At 49.4% G+C, this 17699-nt stretch overlaps 1 protein-coding gene across 2 annotated transcripts in view; it reads right to left on the bottom strand.

Moving 5' to 3' along the window:
• Positions 1 to 4131, bottom strand: part of KLHL12 (kelch like family member 12) — a 29264-nt gene extending 25133 nt beyond the window's left edge. Inside the window, exons 1-2 of one of the 2 annotated variants that reach the window (XM_059488076.1) lie at positions 4035 to 4131; positions 2869 to 3066 (exon numbers count right to left, since the gene is read on the bottom strand). In XM_059488076.1, the coding sequence (XP_059344059.1) occupies positions 2869 to 3054 (186 nt within the window). In that variant the 5' untranslated portion in view covers positions 3055 to 3066; positions 4035 to 4131. Of the gene's footprint in view, positions 1 to 2868; positions 3067 to 3315; positions 3400 to 4034 lie in introns of those variants that run through there. The other variant, XM_059488075.1, reaches the window with a different exon arrangement.
• Positions 4132 to 17699: the final 13568 nt, after the last annotated feature.

The following is a 17699-nucleotide window of genomic DNA, read 5'->3' as shown; positions in this document are numbered from 1 at the left end:
GCTTGGCCGCTGTCTGGGGCTAAACCACGACAATCAAGCAAGAGAATGGGTCTAAAATTTTGCAACTCCTTTCTTACCCAAGGCTACTTCTTGTTTTTGCCCTTACTAATGCAGATCCACAAAAGTACTCTGGAATAAACCCCAATTTCTTCTCACAGGGGGAGAGAACTGCTGGCATGACAGTGCTGATGTGTGGCTCACTGTACCCTGGAGAGCAATCACAGCACAGAGAAGCTGACCATGTAAGAACCTGGAAACACCAGTTGTTTACTTTCAGAATAATATTTCTCTGTTCTGGGGGGAAAGAACCCTTCAATTTCTAGAACACAGCCTCCAAGAGAAGACCGAACAGTTTCCTTCTGAGGTGGAGCCAGTAATCAGCTCTTAAAAGATCCCAAGTTATGTTAACTTGGACAAACAAAGACAAATGCCAGTGCACAGCCAAGATCCAGGGGAGATAAAACTGCTCTGCAATTTTCACTACAAGGAACAACCCTGCAGGTAAAACTGATGCTGTTTCAGTGCTCCCACACTGCTCAGCACAGGGGCAAAGCAAAGTGTTGCAAAAAGCCTGGGCTTCACCAGGTGATCAGTGGCTTCTCCTCATGCTGTAAAACGGGAACAAAAAATGGGAAGGAATTAATACTAAGCTAGATTGAGAACTTCTTAAAATGTTAAAAGTCAGAAGTGAGAGAAGGAAGGAAACTTGAGACACAGAGAGGCAAAGGCAGTTCTTTACGACAACAGCATTGCTGACGGTCTCAGTGTTGCACTGGCTATGCACAGATGTGACACCAGGAATACTGTGACAACCCCAGGAGAAAAGGTCAGGAATCCCATGGCAGAACCCCAAGATCAATTCTGAGCAAAGCCTCGTGCAGCCCAGCCTGGCACATCAGAGCCAAGCAGTCTCCAGAGCTGCAGGAGGCAATGCATGGACTGCTGAGGAACCCTGGCAGGGGCTGTCAGCCCATGACACCACACACACACACAAACACTCTGAGCTCCCTGGAGTCCCAGCCTGGCCAAGCCCTGCACCCACAAGGGCCTGGAGAGTGTCCAAGCACTGTCCCATCACAGCCCTGACACACACAGGAAACATGGCCACTCTGAGGCTCACCAAGCTACCCCTTCCTGGAAGGAAGTGTCCCACAAACACTCTCTAATTGTTGCCCCTTGGCAGGTTGGGCACTTTAGGGTTTCCATAACAAAGAAACAAGTTTGGAAGAAACACAAACCAAGCAAAAGAAAAGAAACCCTTAAAGCAGAGACACTGTGGAAACATGAGAGAGCAAGCAATTCTGCCCACTGAGCACAGCTGCTTTCCCAGGAAGAATTTAATTTCCTAGGAAGATTCCCATGTCTGAAAGAAGGTCACAATGATGTTACAGTTAACAAGAGTGTAACAAAGCAAGGAGAGACAGCCCAGACCCAAAGCACAGCAACCCCCAGCCTTTGTTAGCAGCCACAAAGAACATTCTGGAGCACATGGAGTGACACTGCCTAGAACAAGGCCAGAAGTCACAAGCACTGGCAGGAACGTGGAGGCAAACCCAGAGAAGCAGGGACACCTCTGTACTGCTGAACACCTAGAGGTACTGGAGAACTTCAGCCTCCAGGGATTGAATCTGCTTTGTGTGTTTTCTTCATCTAATTACATTTCCTTTATGCAGAGAAAGAGCACAAACCTGATGAATTTACAAATTTCATGAAGATATGGACAAAAAAATATATTGGGGTGAGGTCAGGCCACACATGCATCATTTTGGTTTCTCTGCACAGGACTGTAAACACCTGCTGCCCTGACAGCACTGAGCTAAGTGGGCACACAGAGAGCTCTGCCACAGCCTTCGTGCCTGGGTAAAACAAAGAAAAAAATCACTCTGCTGCAATGACTCTTGGGCTAGCAGGGAGGGCTTTAGGACCTGTGAGCTACTGAACAATGTTTCTCCCTGCTCATGGGCAAGGTGGCAGGATGAGGAAAGCATCTTCCATAAGAAAAAGCTGCAAAGATTGACTCCAACTTATAAAGACAAAGCCAGGCAAAACATCTGACATTCAGCAGTGAGTGCCAGCTCCAGCTGAGGCAGTGCCTGTCAGTGACTCAGGGAAACTGCACACAGGTAGTGCAGATCTCACAGAAGGGCTGAGAGCCAAGGTGCTCACAGGTGACATGTGCTGGGTGGCCCAGAGCCGTCCCAGTGACACCCCCACACAGCCCAGCCCTCAGCCAGTGCCAAGGGCAGCCCAGAGCATCAGCAAACACCCTCCCTTGCTCTGCAAGGGCTGCCCAGAATCCCCAGCACGGCTGCCACAGCGCTGTGCCAGGGCAGGAAAGATGCCCGGAACCACGGAAACCACAAATCAGTACTAGAAAAATAAAGAAATGTATCAGAACCCTCTGGCTTGGCAGCTCAGCCTGGCAGCTCCCTGGGCACAGGGTGGTCACAGCAGACCATAAATCAAGGCCACAAGCTCTTAACTCCCCACCAGGTCACAATAAATGGCTCTGGAGTCACCATAAGACACAGAATCACCTCGAGGGGCTCCAGGGCCACTAGGACAGAACCCAGAGGGCTCCAGGGCCAGCATAGGGGGATTCACAGAGACCAAGGAAATATCCCGGGCCACCATGGGGGTTCCTATGGCACCCACAGCCACCATGAAGGGAACAAGAACCACAACGGGGGCATCCTGAGCAACCACGGGGAGTATCCAGCGCACTCCAGGATCACCACCAGGGGATCCTGGGCCCCCACGGGGGGATCCTGGCCCAGCTGCTGAGCAGCTCAACAGAGAACAGCCCAAGCACTGGGCGGCCCTGCCTCCTCCACCCACGGAGCACCCAGGGCCGGCGGCAGCACCGACCTCGCTGGTGAACATGGCGCAGAAGTAGTCGCTGCAGGCGGCCAGGACGATGCGGTGGGCCGGGAAGTCCTTGTGCTCCACGCGGAGGGTGACGTCGCAGAGCGTGTTGCTCTTACGCAGGGCGTTCATGGCGTTGAGGATGGACTTGGCGTGGGAGTTGGTCATGATGTCCTTGGGGGGGGCCATGGCGCGCGGCACCTGCGGGCACAGCCAGCACGGCCACATGGCACGGCGCCCGCCGCCGACAGGGGGCGCTGCCGCCGCGCCGCCCTCAGCGCCCGCCCTCAGCGCCCGCCCCGCCCGCCCGGCGCCCCCGCCCACCGCGACCCCGCGCCGACACCCGCCCGGAGCCGCCAGCTCAGCCCGGCCCGGCCCGGCCCCGCCTCACCCCGCCCTGCCCCGCCCGGTCCCGCTCGGCTCGGTTCGGCCCGGCCCGGCCGCACTCACCGCCGCGGGGAGAGGTCCCGGCCCGCACACCTCGCCTCCCCCCGCCCTTCCCTCTCCCCCTGCCGCGCGCTCTGATTGTGTCATCGCGCCGCGCGCACAGCGCCCCGCCCCTGGGTGCCGGGCGGTTGCCGAGCAACGAGATCGGGGCGGGTCCCACAGCGCCCCCCAGCGGCCCCCGAGGGACCCGCAGGACGCTGAGGGGCGGGGGGGAACGGAGCTGAGGGAGCTGGAAGGGGCTCAGCCTGGAGAAAAGGGGGCTCAGCCTGGAGAAAAGGGGGCTCAGCCTGGAGAAAAGGAGGCTCAGCCTGGAGAAAAGGGGGCTCAGCCTGGAGAAAAGGAGGCTCAGCCTGGAGAAAACGGGGCTCAGCCTGGAGAAAAGGAGGCTCAGGGGGCCCTTCTGGCTCTGCACAACTGACAGGAGGGGACAGCTGGGGGGAGCTGGGCTCTGCTGCCAGGGAACAGGGACAAGAGGAGAGGGAGCGGACACAGGCTGGGCTAGGGCAGGTTCGTGTTGGATACTGGGGGAAATTTCTTCCTTGGAGGGGTGGTCAGGCCCTTGCACAGACTGCTCAGGGCAGTGAGCATGGAATGGTGGAATCACCATGCCTGGAAGTGTTCAAAATATGTGTGGAGGTGGCCCCTGGGGATATGGTTTTGTGGTGAATATGGCAATGCTGGGGGAGTGGTTGGACTCCATGATCTTAGAGGGCTTTTTTGACCTTAATGATGCTGTGATTCCATGATTCTGGGTTCCCTGCTGCAGTGCTCTGAAGCAGAGCCCTCACAGAGCCCTCGCAGAGCTGCCTCCTTCCCCTGGTGTGGCTCCTGCTGGGTGAATCCCTGGATCTGGCTCTGCCAAGCTGGGAGCCAAGGTGGGAGCCAGGCACCGGCAGCCTGCTCTAGAATCCCAGGATTTTTAAATTAATACTATTTTTGAGCTCTTCCCACACACACAACTCAACATCTCCGGCAGATCGCCTCCAGCTGACAGCCCTGAGCCGCCTCCGCTCCCCTCCTGCCCTCGAGCTTGCTTCCAAGCCTGCCTGGGGATGAATTTTAAAACCTGAATCCATACATACAGTCAGGTGCACAGTCATTGTCAACAACCTGAGATAAATTCCCAGCTAAATGTAGAACAGAGTATGACTTAAGGAATCTGTACATGAAGGTTGAGATATTATCCTGGCCTGCAGGCTGATCATTAATTCATAAGCTTTGTCCTCCAAGAACCAGGGTCAGTGTTTGAAGGCTGTACATGGAATGAGAATTTGGAGGATTTTTTTGACCTCAACAATGCTAAAGAAGCAAAGGATTGGCAAGATCCAGCAGCTGGAGATGAGAATCCAGTGTTTGGCAAGGAGGGCAGTTTACCACCGCCTTCAGAGCTGCAGATGCTCTGCCACAGGGGATTTTTGAGTCAGCAGCTCCTCGTTCTCTAGATCAAACTCAAGCAGAAATTGTTGTTCTGGAGGCAGGTACCAGTATGTGTGTGAGACTGCATCATCACTGTTCCTCTGGGAGCGCAGAGTCAGGAGGGATGTGTGACCAGGGTGTGAGAGCAGACTCAGTGCATGGGAGATACAGCCTGGAGGAACAGAGGAAAGAGGCAGCATTTGCCTGCTCTGTGCTTTCTGTGCACCTCATTTCCCAGCACTCAGCCTCTGTGTCCACCTGGGGCTGATTGCCCAAGGCTACAGATGAAATCCCTGGAGTACCAAAGGCCAGTTTGGAACAATGGGTGGCTCCCCCACCCCCTGCATGGGTGCAGCCTCACCTCCAGTCTGGGAGCAGTTTTGGGCACTGCAATGTAAGAAAGATCTGAAGTTGTTGGAGAGTGTCCAAAAGAGGGACACAGAAATAGGGAAGGGTCCGGAGGGGCCACACGAGGAGCAGCTGAGGGCACTTGGTCTGTTCACCCTGGGGCCTGAGGTCAGAGCCGATGGCGGGGCTGCAGCTCTGATCTCTGCTCTGTGTGACAGTGACAGTGACAGGAGCTGAGGGAGCAGCTGGAGCTGTGCCAGGGCAGGGTCAGGCTGGATCTCAGGAAGGGCTCTTCCCCCAGAGGGTGCTGGCACTGCCCAGGCTCCCCAGGGAATGGGCACAGCCCCGAGGCTGCCAGAGCTCCAGGAGTGTTTGGGCAGCGCTGCCAGGGATGCCCAGGGTGGGATTGTTGGGGTGTCTGTGCAGAGCAGGGGTTAGACTGGATGATCCTCGTGTGTCCTTTCCAGCTCAGGTGTTCTATCTATAATTCTATGATTTTTTTCAAGAAAAAAAATCCGAGGAAAATTAAGGCAGCCACGGTAAAAATTGCACATTGAAATAAAACGTTATATCTCAAAGGATGAAAAGCACAACACAATTTACTGTATGTTTGTTAATTTAGGTACTTCTGATTTGAATGGTGACATATATTACATTGCTCTCTACATTAATGTTCTTCATATATTTTTTATCCTTTAAAATAAATATTTTTGAAATAGGAAAAAGGAACTAAAATAGAGAAATTAGAATGATCAAATTTGTGTAAACAAGAGCAAGGTGCATCACAGGGCTCAGAAATAATGTACAAATAAATTCACTGCAGCAATGTTCTTTAAGAATAAGCAAATATTCAGAATAAGCAAATATTTCAGAATAAGCAAATAAGTAAAGCAGGGGCTTTGAAAATGAACATGTCATCCCATGTGTGGGAGTGCATTTCAACCCCACAGTGGTGATGCTATCTAGAACATTCTGTACAAACACACCATGCTCCAAAGACACCTACATGTACCTGGACAAGGCTCTGAGCCACCTGATGTGTTGTTGCTTTGGCTCTGCTCTGAGTGAGGTGGGACCAGCTCTCTAGGCCTCTGATTTAAGTTGTGCTTTGGGTCTGGGTTAATGTCCAAAGCCAAGTTCTTTGGTTTGTTTAGATAGGACTTGTCTGGTCCTTGAAGCGCCCTCTGGGATTTCATAAAAAGCTCCCACCTGGTATGGTGCAAGGAAAGAACTTGGGAGAACTTTATCTGTAGCTTCATTTTGGGTTTCTCCCTCAGAATGGCTTGGACTGAGACACCTCCTGCCACTGGAACAGGCCCAGCCCAGTGAGTGGAGGAGCCACCTGTGCTGTGCTTATGTGAAGAGGCAGTTGGGATGTGGTGAAATGGCTTTTGAGGTCTGTGTTCCATGATTTTTGGGGCAGATGGTACTGAATCTCACCTGCAGCAGAGCTGCTCAGGCCAGCACTTGTGCTCCCAGGACTTTCTGCAGAGTGCTGTGACCCAAACATGGCACTTTGTTCCACGTTGGAGGGCAAGATATGTTCTGTTACCATCTGTATGGCAGTTGTCTTTTGTCAAGTGGGCAGTTTGCCTTATCTCTCTCTGAGTGATCACAATCACTCCTCCCTCTGAGGGGACACCTGCTGATAACAGCTATTGAATGTCACTGCATGGCTGATAAGAACTACAGCATCCCATTGGGAGATGTGAGCCCAGAGGGAGGAGCCAAGCATTCCTACCCGGATATAATCTGGAGATTCTGGAACACCAGCACAGCTTCTGCACTGGATTGCCCAGAGGAACAGCAGCTGCCTCTTCTTCCCCTGCATCTTCAGAGGCAGAGACTGCACCTTTCTCCAGGATCCCTGCTCCAGCAGAACCAGCCCTGACACTGCAGGAGGGCTGAGCCACAATTCCAATGGGACTGCTGCCAACAGCCTGACCCACAGGGTGTCAGGTTGTGTTCTGACTCTGGCAGTGTTGGTTTAGTGTACTGCATTTATCTTTTAATTTTTATTTTATCTTATTTTTTATTTTATCTTTTAATTTTCTTCTCTTATAAAGAACTGTTATTTCCTGCTCCCATATTTTTGCCTGAGAGCCCCTTAATTTAAAATTTATAGCAATTCAGAGGGGTGGGGAGGGTTTCCATTCTCCATTTCAGGGGAGGCTCCTGCCTTCCTTAGCAGACTCCTGTCTTTCCAAACCAAGACACACTCCCTGGTGACTCAGGTGTTCTGCCAGCCCTGTGCTGGGACATCAGGGACACCCTTCCAGCAGTTGTGGGAACACTCTTGGCTCTCCAAGCCTGCAGTGTGTCCTGGCTCAGTGTCTCCTGCACAAGCCAGGCTGGGGAAGCTGCTGTCACACTGCCAAGCAAACCTGGTTTTCTGCAAATCAAGGTGAATACACAGAGTCTGTGCCTGCAGGTCCTGTAGGTTAAGGACACTGAGATGAGATCCCCAGGAAGCACAGCTGCTCTGGCTGTGCTCCAGCCCTCTATCTCCCAGAAATACTCACTCTTTCTCTTAGAAAGACAAGTCAGACCCTTTTACTTGGGCACAGCAGTGCAGAGCCCAGATGCCCAGTGTGAGATGTTTTGCATTTGCTGTTTTTGTGGATCCCAGCTGGAATCCCTCTCACTCCTCCCTTGTTCCCTTGTCTGTAGCTCTCAGGGATAACAATCCTTGGAGTTGTCATTGCCCAGCAGAGTAACCTGGGGAGGGTTGTTCTCCCACACCGGTGCACTTGGGAAGGTGATTGATATGGCTTGGACAAGTGTAAGTCTGCCACAGGGAGGAACAAGGATTTCAAGGAACAGACAGATGGATTCTGGAAGAACTGAGGGTGCATCCAAGCCACCTTCAGTGCTTTGGTTTGAAAAGTCTGCTAAGGAAGGCAGAAGCCTCCCCTGAACTGGAAACTGTAAACCCCCTCTTCTGAATTGTTATAAATTTGAAATGAAGGGGCGCTCTCAGGTAAAGATATGTGAGCAGGAATAACAGTTCATTATTAGGGAAGAGAATAAAAAATTAAAATAAACAATGCAGTAAACTCAAACAACACTGACAGAGTCAGAACACAACCTGACACCCTGTGGGTCAGGGTGCTGGCAGCAGTCCCATTGGAATTGTGGCTCAGCCCTCCTGCAGTGTCAGGGCTGGTTCTGCTGGAGCAGGGATCCTGGAGAAAGGTGCAGTCTCTGCCTCTGAAGATCCAATGGAAGAAGAGGCAGCTGCTGTTCCTCTGGGCAATCCAGTGGAGAAGCTGTGCTGGTGTTCCAGAATCTCCAGATTATATCTGGGTAGGAATGCTTGGCTCCTCCCTCTGGGCTCACATCTCCCAATGGGATGCTGTAGTTCTTATCAGCCATGCAGTGACATTTAATGGCTTCTTATCAGCAGATGTCCCCTCAGAGGGAGGAGTGGGTGTGGAAGAGATAAGGAAAACTGCCCACTGAACAGAAGACACCTGCCATACCTCTTAACAGGTGATAAAATACATATTGCTTGGCAATCCAGGACATTCAGGAACTCACAGGGCCTGTGTGACTCAGGCACTGCACTGTTCAAGGAGTGGAGGTGTGCAAGAACTCTGGAGACTCAAACCAGATGTGCCCCTGAGATAGCAAGGAGAGCTTTAGCCTGAGTACAGGCAGGACCATTACAAACAATTCTGATTGATAAAAAAAAATATTTATTTGAAATACTTTAGGTATAAAAAGTTTTTTTGGAGGCTCATGCACTTGTGGACACAAGACTGATGTGTTTTATTGTTCATTCACAGAGAAAATTTCTGTTGAAGTTTCTGTTATTAGAAGTTTCCTTCTTTTCCAGGACTTTGATCCCTTTGGTCCCACACTGGGCCCATTCTCAGTGCTTGCAGGGCATGCAAAATTGTGGTGCTGTGGGAGAAGGATGGTTTGGGGAAGGCAGAGGAAGAAATGTTGGAACTGGGTTGACTGTAAGTCTCTTATGTCAAAACTAACAAAAGCCACCACCAGATTTGGGAATATCCTCTTGAGAACATTAATCCTCTGGAGGATAATCCTTTACCAGCCAGAGGCACTCAAAGGCTACTGCCAAGTGCCTCCTGTTTTCAGCTCCTGCTTGGAGCAGCTCATCTGAGGAGCTTGTTCTTAATTCCTGTGCTGCAGTTTCTAGGAGAAACGTTCAGTTACTGCATTTCAGCTCCTGTTGCAAGCCCTGTGTTAAGAAATGTTTTTATTCTCTTCCAGTCCAGCTACCCAATGGATGTTCTTCAGCTGGAAAGAAGGAAGAGGTGATCTCTTATATCAGAGAAACTGATATTCCTGGAAAAACAGGCCAATATGCACCCAGGCTCTCCTTCAAGTCTGAGCAGCAGCAGGGAGCTCCAGATTCTTCTTCAGCAGTGGTTTACCAGTTTGGGATGGGCAGGACTGTTGTGGCTGTGATGATGGAAGAAGCCAGACTCTTTGATCCCTCACTTCTTACACAGTGGTTTTCAATCTGGCTGCACTGTGGAGCAAGTCAGCTCCATCCCTGTGGGAGAAACTCATGCTCACTGTCAGGGGAGTGGTGGAAGAGGGATCCAGACTGGGCTGCTGATCTCAGTGATCTGCTGGGAATTGTTGCAGTCATGAATGGAAATATTCGTGGCAGATTCAGTTTGCTCCTCCCATGAGTTGCAGGGTAGTGTCATCTCCAGCTGCCCACAGTATGGCTGTTCTACCTTTCCATGAGGTCACAGTGACTGTGGTTGTCTCCACTTTGCTCTTCACAGCATGAAGTGGGTCCAGTGAATGTGACTTAACAGGGAAAACTCACAAATACATCACTCAGGCCTTTAAATCACATCTCTGATCTTTCCCAAAGACACGGTTACATAACCATTATGTAAACTGTCTCCAAAAATCTAAGAAATGTCTCTTGTAAAAATACCCCACCTCCATCATGGAACTATTGTGAAAACACACAGAGGAGACCAAAAACACTGCCAAGGAGCTATCAAGAGTAAGCCCAAATTCCCACAGAGGAACTATTGTAAACCTAACCATAAAAAATGGAGGGATCGTTGTACAAATCCCTTCAAAAGGCCCCCATGAGAATACTTCCAAATATCACACAAAAGATTTTTAATACTGGATGCTTTGTGGGATTTTTTAGTTGGTTTTTTTTTTTATGGTCCTTTTAATGAGGTGTTTATTGCTATGCTTTGACATTACAGATCACTTCCAAAATGGCTTCTATGTGATGTTATTGGGGCGATTTTACAATCACCAAGATGTTCCCAGTAAATCCATATGGTTTTGACTCTAGGGCAGCTTTACAATTGCCTTGATGATTTTCACAATTGTTTCATCAGTGACACCCTGAGGGCATTTTCTAAATGTCCCTTTAATGGGATCTCTGAGACTTGTGATAAATTTCTTTGCTGGGACCTTAGATCTATGTATTTTAATAACTGCCTTTGGCTGTTGTTTCTGGTGTGCTGTGTCTGTAGTTCAGAATTTTTTTACAGCTTTCAGAAAAGTCACAGAATTGTTGGCTCCTGGGCTGAGACTTTGGATAATTTTTCAAATTTTTCTGTCCTTTAGGTGAGAGCTTTGAGTCAATTTAAAATGACTTTGGGATATCAAGGTTCTGGAATTGGGGGATGTATTCAGGAATACTGTCAGAGAAGCCTCACAAGGGTGGTCTGAGCAGCAGTTTGAAAACCTCCTGTGATGAACTGAGCTTGAAATGGCACGAGTCTGTTGGGGGGTGCATCTGTCACATGGATGGGATGTGTCAGGCACAGCCCTGAGACGGAGTGTCACCAGCACAACTGCACAGCCCCCTGCAATGGTGTGAGGATCCATGGGGATCTGCAGGGCTGTGGAGTGTTTGTGTGTGTGTGTGTGTCTGTGTGTGTCTGTGTGTGTGTGTCTGTGGGTCTGTATGTCTGTGTGTGTGTCTGTGTGTGTGTGTGTCTGTGGGTCTGTGTGTCTGTGTGTGTGTGTGTGTGTGTGTCTCTGTGTGTGTGTGTGTGTGTGTGTGTCTGTGGGTCTGTATGTCTGTGTGTGTGTGTCTGTGTGTGTGTGTCTGTGTGTCTCTGTGTGTGTCTGTGTCTGTGTGTGTGTGTGTGTGTGTGTGTGTCTGTGTCTGTATGTCTGTGTGTGTGTGTGTCTGTGCATCTCTGTGTGTGTGTGTCTGTGTCTGTATGTCTGTGTGTGTGTGTCTGTGTCTCTGTGTGTGTGTCTGTGCCTGTGTGTCTGTGTGTCCGTGTGTGTGTCTGTCTGTGTCTATCTGTCTGTCTGTCTGTATCGGTGTCTGTGTGTGTCTGTCTGTCTGTGTGTGTCTGTGTCTCTGTGTGTGTGTGTCTGTGTGTGTGTCTGTGTGTCTATCCGTCTGTCTCTCTGTATCTGTGTGTGTGTGTGTCTGCGTGTGTCTGTCCGTGTCTCTGTGTGTGTGTCTGTCTGTCCATGTCTGCATGTGTATCTGTCTGTGTGTGTGTGTCTGTGTGTCTGTGTCTTTGTGTCTGTCTGTGTGTCTGTCTGTATCTGTGTCTGTGTGTATATGTGTCTGTGTGTGTCCCACTGTCTGTCTGTGTGTGTGTGTCTGTCTGTGTGTCTGTGTGTGTCTCTCCGTGTCTGTGTCTGTCTGTGTGTCGGAGCTGCAGCAGTGCCCGCACACCACGCGAGGGCAGGGCAGTTCCGAGCCGGCGCCAGCGCTGGGAGAGCTCCGGGAGCTCCGGGTGTGTGCGGGTGTGTGTGAGTGTGGCTGGAAAGATCCCGGGGACTTCTTCTGAAACCCCCAGGCAGGAGATGAGGGTCCCTCTAACCTTACCAGGGCAATATTTGGGTGTTACAGAACCACAGAATGCTTTGAGTTGGGAGGGACATCAAAGCTCATCATTTCCCAGCCCCTGCCGTGGGCACAGACACCTTCCTCTGGATTAGTTTGTTCCAAGCCCTGTCCGACCTGGCCTTGGTGGTGTAGGTCCTTGGACAGGTCCTGGGAAGCTGGGAGAAGCTTTATCCTTGGTGGGCTCAGAATTTACCAGGAGAAGGTGCTGAGCAGCCTGTTCTGGCCTTGGGGTTATCCTAGCTATGGGAAGGGGGTTAGACTGGGGTCTTCCAGAACCCTAGTCTGACCAAAATTGTTTTAGATTTCTTTTATCTCTCTGCATAAAGGGCTGTATTTGAGTTTAATCTAAACATCCTATTGAGGACCATAAATGTTCCAGTATTTATTTTGTATGTTGGTTCTGTATATTATATTATATTATATTATATTATATTATATTATATTATATTAGTTTTTTATATTTAACTTTGCCCTGTGTAGAACCTTTACAAGATCCCTTGGACAGGGCTGGTTGCTGTTACAGCATCTGGGACATCTGGGACAGTCTAAATTATTTCAAAATCATTAATTGCCACTAAGAGGTGTTCTGTCTGGTACTGCTGTTTTTACTAATACGTTTTGCTTACAGGCTTTCTTTGCATAGGGACAGTGCTCCAAAATCCCTGTGTAGTTCACCAGGGCCAGGAGAATCTTCCTTTAGTTGTGTTTTGCAACCCTCAATGCTTTACAATGTATTTTCTAAACCAGTCTGTGTTTTAGTCAGATAAGGTCCAGGGAATATGGAGCTAGGTCAGTTCACATTTTATTTGTTCATTCACAAAAAGGTCTGGATGGAAGGGAAATAAAATGAAAAGGCAAATATTTCTCTCCCTATACACTATTGAAAAAGCTGATGCTTTGAGAATCTTGATATCTGCAAAATTTTTCTGTAGATTCCTCTGTTGCTATTGGATTCTGGACACCTGCTCCCTCTAGACTGAAATGGTAATGCCCACCTTGTATAGGTTTCATTAAGAAAGCCATAAGGGTTTTTCTTTTGCCTGTAGCATTGCAATGGAGCTGTTATTGTGCTCTGAGTGATGGGGTTGTTGGGGTGGGAAATGGATAGGAGGCCTTTTATGCAGGAAAGATTGCTGCCATCATGTGCTTTAAAGTTTTATGGGGCTATAGGCAGTAAAAGTCATAATTCTTCTATAAGCAATACCTCCTGTCCCTGAAATTCTGGTAAATAGGAGATCACACTGAATAGGAAAAATGAACTCACCAGAAAATTAAGTTCCCCATACTATGGATTGTCAGAAAATGAAGTTTCTTTTTATTTTCTCTTTATTTTAACTCCTCAAGGTCCATCCCATGGAGGTGTGCACCCAGAGTCCCCATAGAACCAGGCTCTGGCAGAAGATTGGGCATGCCTGTCCTCGATGGCTGTGAGATGAATCTCATCCAGCTCAGCAGCCTTTAGCTAACATTCTTTATTCCCTGTGTCTGACTGAGCTCTAACTTCTGGTAAGTTCTGTTGTTTTTTTTGGTTTTTTTTCCCCTTTTCAGAAACTTTCTTTGGAGCAAAAGTGTCATATTTGTATTTAAAAAAAAAACACTTTCAGGTTGGAAGGACCTGTTTCTGGAAGGTGAACTGCATCTCACCCCATGGTGAGCACATGGTGAGGCTGCTGCAATTTCTGCTGTCATTTTGAGCATGTGGAAGGCATTTAGAGGTGAGGGTTGGATCCCTGGGCACAGTGTTTGGAGCACAGACCCTCAGTTAAGGATGAAGCACTTTATATACTGATTTTTTCCTCTTTTTCACTTGGTTGATAAATTCACTTCACTATAAGCTCCCCAAGGCTTTGTTAACAGCAGTCATTATACACTGCTAGGAAGGAGGAAAAAGAGCTTAGAGAATGTGTCTGTGCTCCTAATCACTGATGAGGCAGTGACAGAGCAGGTATTCAGGTGGGGGATTCTGCTGCTAAGAGCTGGCAAAGAGATCTCTGAGCATGTGAAATGTCAGGAGCCAGGAGCAAGCACTGGAGGGAGGCAAGATAGAAGCTTCAGTTCAGTTGGAGAAGGAAATACCTCCTGCCAGAGCTGCTGTGTAGAGGGGCGTGAGGTTCTGTGAGTCACCTGGGCCAGGGGATTTAGCATCTGTTCCTTGTGATCTGTGCCACAGACCTCAAGGGCTTTCCTCCTCCAACACTTCTTCTTATGATGTGCCTCTCCAGACTCCTGTGCAGATGATCTTTAAGGTCTCTTCCAACCCAAACCACTCTATGATTCCATGATTTTCTCTCTGCCCTCTCCCCTATACTGGCTGCTAAAGGTATCTGTAGCTGCCTGTGGGTAAGGGAGATGAGGAGATGTGGAGTGGCCTGTGCAGTACAACTTCTCTGATGCAAAGTCTTTTTGCTGTTTCTTGCTCATGTGGGAGGATGAGGAAGGTGGTGGTGTAGCATGTGTCTGGCTGTGGCTTCCCAACTTTGTGTCTGCTGTTTGAAGACTGGAATTTTCAGATAAACCTGCAAGAGAAGGGGGTTTCCAAAAATCCTCACCTCAGTGCACTCATTCCATGGAGATCTGAGGGACAAGTGAGGGCTTCTGAGGGATGGGAGTAGAATCCAAAGGACCAGGCTCCAGTTCAGCCTCAGGAGCAGCCACCACTGCTGTGACAGGAGTGGCCTGGTAGAGAATCCACTCAGTGCCTGTGGCACTGGAGCTGCCGTGGAGCTGCAGTGGAGCTCTGAGGGCCAGAGCCCAAGGCAAGAAGCTGAGAAATGCTGACTCTTTGCACAACAAAGGGCCCAGGGTCCTGTGGCCAGGCCATGGACTTGGACGCTCAGAGACATGGCAGGAGCCAAGGCCCCCCAGATTTTCCTGTCCTTAGACGGTGATGGGATAAAAGCTCAGAGTTTTCTCTGGGATGCCTCCTCAGAGGCCCCAGCTCAAGCTGTTAGTTAGTTATTTAGCTGTTGTACCATAATTAAATTCTTGTAAGGATCTGGACATTTGAGACTTTCATGGAGTCCTCTGATGGGAAACCCAGGATGGAGCTGGTGAGAAAATCTGGAGTCACTTGTAGAGTGTGGGGATGCAGCTGCAGAGGGACCTTGGTCCCAGCTCGGGTGGTGGGACAGTGACAGCCAGAGTGGCTCCTGGATGTTGGGACAGGGCAGTGCCTCTGTGTGATGGGCATGTGCTCTCTTGGGAATTGCCATTCCCTCTCCAGTTGCCTTGCACATGCCCACCCCTGCCTGTGCTCCCTGCAGAGCACACAGGGCCCCAGCCTGGCTGTTCTGACAGGCACAGATCTGCTCAGCCTGCTCCAGTAGTGCTCTTGGAAAGGCTCTGGAGCAACCTCACAGTCAGCTCAAACCCCTTGTTCCCTGCAAGCCTCCGGGGCTCTGGGATGTTCCTTATTCACAGAATCACAGAATCATTGATGTTGGAAAGGACCTTGAGGTCATTGAGTACAACCTGTGCCCAATCCCCACCTTGTCACCCAGCCCAGATGTCCTGGATTGTAAGATAAGTGTGTCACCATCTGTCAGAGGTGGGGCAGTTCTCTGCTGTTCATGGGGCAGTTTTTTCTTTATCTCTCCCACAGCCAACCCTCCCTCCAGGAGATCTCTGCTGTCCATGGCCACTGAGTGTCCCTGCAGGGCTGATCCAATTCCAGCATCCCATGGGAGATGCTCCGCCCAGGGGAGGAGCCAAGCATTCCTACCTGGATCCAACCTGAGCCTGGCACAGCACAGCAGCCTTTGCCCCCTGCATTGCCAGAGGAGCAGCTTTCTGCTGCCCTGCATGGCCAGAGGGAGCCCAGGCCCATCTGCAGCAGCCCTGGAGCTGCAGAGGAAAACTCCCCCCTTGTGCAGGATCCCTGCTGCAGCAGAGCCACAGCTGGCACTGCAGGAGGGCTGAGCCCCCATGGCATGGGGCTGGGACACCACCCTGACACAGAGGGGGACAGGGCATGCTCTGAGTCTGTCTGTGATTTACTCTGTACTATTGCATTTGTATTTTTAATTTTCCTAGTAAAGAACTGTTATTCCTATTCCCATATCTTTCCCTGAGAGCCCCTTAATTTCAAAATCATAATAATTTGGAGGGGGGAGGTGTTGCATTCTTCATTTCAAGGGAGGCTCCTGCCCTCCTTAGCAGACAGCTGTCTGTTCAAACCAAGACACTAGGGACACTAGCCACCTCCACGTGTTCTTTGGACCCTGCAGGGATGGGGACTCCAAACCTCTCTGGGTAGCCCCTTCCAGTGCTTAACAAATCTTTCAGGAAAGAAATCCCTCCTGATGTCCTCTTGCAGTATGGTAGAAAAATTATAAAAGAAAGGCCTCATAAAATCAGACCTGCTCAGCTGGATGGATGGCTGGCCTGTCATTTCTTCTAAGCGCAGCCAGCACGTTGCAAGTGTCCATGTGAAAGCAATCCTGGTGTGAACAGTTTGTTAACATAACAATCTATTCCTAGGTAAAAAAACCCTGCATAAACATTAAACCTATCCCATCAGAACCAGTGAAGAAAATATGTAAACCCCTTAAGAGTAGAGAGATTTGATAGACAAGTAAAATACCTTTTACTAACAATAAAGTAATTGGCAAGAAAGCTCCTGATCAATTGGAGTCACACATGAGGTCTGTAAAACTGTATAAAAATGAGTTATGTGAATAAAGGATGGGCTTCTTCCACCATGAAGAAAATGGAGTCTCACCTGATTTATTCTGATGATGTCCAACCTGAACCTCCCCTGTTGATCCAGCCCCTCAATGTCTTTCTTGAAATGAAGGCCCCAGCACTTGTCAAAAGAGAGAATTGGACTCTTCAAGGCTTTGCTCACTCAACTCACACTGGCCACCTTCAGATGTGCAGGGCAGTTTTATTCCTCTTACAAGTGATTTTATTCTGTGTCGGGTGATGAGGCGTGTACATAGCAGGAATGCATTCCCAGAAACAAGACTGAGAGGAAGAAGTGATGTAGTAAAGTCAGAGAGATGGGGATGAATGGAGGGTTTGTCAGCCAGGCAGTCATGGCAAGGCAGGGGAGGGTAAGCCAGGCTCAGGAACTGGAACCTGCTTTGCCTTAATGTGTCTTTTCCCTTTGCCCCTGATGTAACTGTGCCCATTGAGACATTGCCCTCACTGTCTTTCTCAAATGTCTCCAACGCGGTGACAAAAGAAAATGTGAAATTCCAGCTGTGGAATTTTCCAAAACACAAGTTTAAATAAAAGGGGAGGAGGAAGGGTGAAAATAAAGGTCTAAATGTGAGTGGAGAAGGAAGAGGAGAGGTGGGTTAGCAGGGTTAGGCAAGGAAAATAATCCAGTTATTTTAATTGATTAACTCAATTGGCAAAATTGCAAGAGAAAACAAGAATATTAAAAGCATAAAAGGCTTTTTCCCCCAAGGGCTTGGAGTAAAACAACTGCAGACTTTTTGGTGCAATTGTTTTTTTGTTTGTTGACTGGCTTCATGGGGCAGGACAGCAAAGGGGAGGAAGACCCAGCTGTGTAGGAGCCAGAACTTCTTCTGGGCACTCCTTGAACCTCAGTGGCAACCTTGGACTCAATTTACCATCTGCTTCAGGATTAGAGTTGATTTAGCTGTACTGCTGAAGGCTGTAGTTTCCTGAACAGCTGATTTTGGGAAAAGTTGTCAGTGGCACCAAAACAACTCATCTGCTTCCATCCTCCTCTCTTTGCTGGTTCAGGGAAGCATCCATATTGAAAGTGGCCTTTGTTGTTTTTGTTGAGAATTAACCTCAAACCTTTCCTAGGTGGTGTGAA

The sequence above is a fragment of the Ammospiza nelsoni genome, chromosome 23, assembly GCF_027579445.1.
Source record: "Ammospiza nelsoni isolate bAmmNel1 chromosome 23, bAmmNel1.pri, whole genome shotgun sequence".
Classification (NCBI taxonomy): Eukaryota; Metazoa; Chordata; class Aves; order Passeriformes; family Passerellidae; genus Ammospiza; species Ammospiza nelsoni.
The sequence above is the reverse complement of the archived record's forward strand: the minus strand, read 5'-3'. Positions and strand labels throughout refer to the sequence as shown.